The 3053-nt window shown below is 45.3% G+C and overlaps 1 protein-coding gene across 1 annotated transcript in view; it reads left to right on the top strand.

Annotated features, from left to right (window-relative positions):
• The first annotated feature begins 359 nt into the window (after positions 1-359).
• The window catches only part of mybpc1 (myosin binding protein C1), a 43193-nt gene continuing 40499 nt past the window's right edge, over positions 360-3053 (top strand). Inside the window, exon 1 of the mRNA XM_042710141.1 lies at positions 360-389. Coding sequence (XP_042566075.1) covers positions 360-389 — 30 coding nt within the window. The remainder of the gene's footprint in view (positions 390-3053) is intronic.

Genomic DNA, 3053 nt, shown 5'->3' on the forward strand with positions numbered 1-3053 from the left:
CGCATGAGTGGGTTGATCCAACTATAATCTGCACTATGTTAGCTCCAGCTATGCTGCGGAACTGTATTAATGTACAGGCTGGTTCAGTCGTCTCTCTTTCTCTTTCTTTCTCTCTCTTTCTTTCTCTCTCTTTCTCTCTCTTTCTTTCTCTTGGTCTCGCTTGCTCTTCCCTTTGTGGAATCTAGAAAGTGACTTTGATGTTGGATTGCATTACCTATGGTATTTACTCGCTCGTGAGTAAAGAGCGAGACACAGAGAGAGATAGAGAACGAGGGGGGGGGGGGGTGAAAGTTTATAAAAAGATGCTTTTGTTTTTCGTCTGTTGTCATGACAGCATGACAGGGACTGTAGTTAAGGCGATGGGGAGGCAAGTGGAGGTGGAGGTGGAGGTATGATGGATGATGATGATGATGATGATGATGATGATGGTGGTTGATGAATGATGGGATATGTGATAATTGATGACTGCCCATGGTGACTACAGGTCGCAGCCTTACAGCCAGGATCTGTCTGTATTTCAGAGTGTGTTTGTGTGAGTGTGTGTGAGTGAGTGAGAGACAGAGAGCGAGAGAGGAAGAGATAGAGCGAGGGAGAGAAAGAGAGAGGATGAGAGAGTCGATTTAGAGTGAAAGCTAGTGTATGTGTTTGTGTGTGTGTGTAAGAGAAAGAGACAGAGAGACACTAAGAATAGGTGTGTGTGTGTGTGTGTGTGTGTGTGTGTGTGTGTGTGTGTGCGTGGGTGAGCGCGTGCGTGCGTGTGTGTGTGTGTGCGTGGGTGAGCGCGTGCGTGCGTGCGTGCGTGCGCGCGTGCGTGCGAGTGTGTGTGTGTGTGTGTGTGTGTGTGTGTGTGTGTATCAGTGCTGTGGGTCAGGTGGGGGTGAAGTCATCCCTGGTGGATGACACAATAAGGGTCTAGTGAAATGCTGGGAGTAAGAGAGGGTGGGAGTGTGAGGTGTGTGTGACGCCCCGGTATGTTAGAAGTGTGTGTGGATGCCAGCTGGCTGATTGATATGTAAAGGGTGATGGAGAAGACACTGAAGATGCTTTGAGCTACTGACTGCCACATGATGGAAGGGCTGCACTGTAGGGTGTTAAGTCATGTTGATGTGACAGGGCAATGTGAGAGGCAGCATGTGCCTCACACACACACACACACACACACACACACACACACACACACACACACACACACACATACGTACGTACACACACGTATACAATGTAGGCAAACATTTCTGCCCAGTGACATACCAAAACAAAAGGCATAATCCATCAGGGTGATAATCCAGCGCCCCCTATGACAGGTTCAGTACCCTTCCCCAAAGTCAGTGTCATTTTCCCTCTGGGTTCTTGGGTCCAGTCACAGTTGGGGCTTAGGACCTCCAGAAGAATTCTACCCCCAGTAGATTCTGGGGAAGATCCAGACATTTCATGGGTCCAAGCTGGGCCAGAACCCACCGCTGTCTTTGTATTCTAAAGCATACACCCCTCCCAGCCCTTTATAATAATACTAATAAATAATTCATTTAATTTATAGCGCACTCTATATTTGTCTGAATCTCAGAGTGCTACAGTAAAAACATAGTTAAAAAAACATAGTTAAAACAGAGTTTTAAAGGGTTCACACATGTCCCCATCTCTCACTAGATGAGCCTGTGTACTCCCACTCTCTCTCTCTTTCTCTCTTTCTCTCTCTCTCTCTCTCTCTCTCTCTCTCTCTTTCTCTTTCTCTCTCTCTCTCTCTCTCTCTCTCTCTCTTTCACTTTGGAGATTACTGAGTGGAATGGAAGGACTGTGAGTTTGGCTCTGCAACTCCAGTATAAATATGGTGCACTGACAAACCACCAACTCCAGTATAAATATGGTGCCCTGATAAACCACCAACTCCAGTATAAATATGGTGCGCTGACAAACCACCAACTCCAGTATAAATATGGTGCCCTGATAAACCACCAACTCCAGTATAAATATGGTGCACTGACAAACCACCAACTCCAGTATAAATATGGTGCGCTGACAAACCACCAACTCCAGTATAAATATGGTGCGCTGACAAACCACCAACTCCAGTATAAATATGGTGCACTGACAAACCACCAACTCCAGTATAAATATGGTGCACTGATAAACCACCAACTCCAGTATAAATATGGTGCACTGACAAACCACCAACTCCAGTATAAATATGGTGCACTGACAAACCACCAACTCCAGTATAAATATGGTGCACTGACAAACCACCAACTCCAGTATAAATATGGTGCACTGACAAACCACCAACTCCAGTATAAATATGGTGCACTGACAGAAAAGCAGTCGTATTGTAGATAGGCCAGATTGGAGTGCGCCCATGTTCTTAAGGGCTGAATTTTTGAGAAATCGTTGGTGATTGCTTTAAATAATTATAATAATAATATATACGAGAATATTTGCATCAATAACAATCACGTTTCACATTTATAGTCATGATTCTACAAGGTCTAAAATAAATGAAAGCACTACACGAACACTGCAAATGGCAGTGAATAAATAAATAATCACTAACACACACACACACACACACACGCACGCACGAACGCACCCACGTAATCAAGAAAAATTCTCACATTGAAAGACCAATAGGGTTGAACCATAATCTATCATACACACAGAGATAGAAAGACACACACAAGCATGCATATACAGTACACACATACACACACAAACACATAGGACATAACCACGAACAGACACACACACATTCGCACACAAACACACACAATCAAGGCATGCTCCTAAAATGCAAACATCCCCACAAATAGCCTCAGTAGGGCTGACATATGGAGAGGCTGTGTGTGTGTGTGTGTGTGTGTGTGTGTGTGTCTGTGTGTGTGTGTGTGTGTGTGTGTGTGTGTGTGTGTGTGTGTGTGTGTGTGTGTGTGTGTGTGTGTGTGCGTTTGGTTGAAAAAGTATTGTTCTCAGAAATGTGGTTGGCCAGCTGGGGCCGGGCGCCTGAGGGAAGGATGAGAGATGCATTGAGACCAGAACTCCGGGGACCGGGATTCCAGTCCCCG

The sequence above is a fragment of the Clupea harengus genome, chromosome 16 (genome assembly GCF_900700415.2).
Source record: "Clupea harengus chromosome 16, Ch_v2.0.2, whole genome shotgun sequence".
Taxonomy (NCBI): domain Eukaryota; kingdom Metazoa; phylum Chordata; class Actinopteri; order Clupeiformes; family Clupeidae; genus Clupea; species Clupea harengus.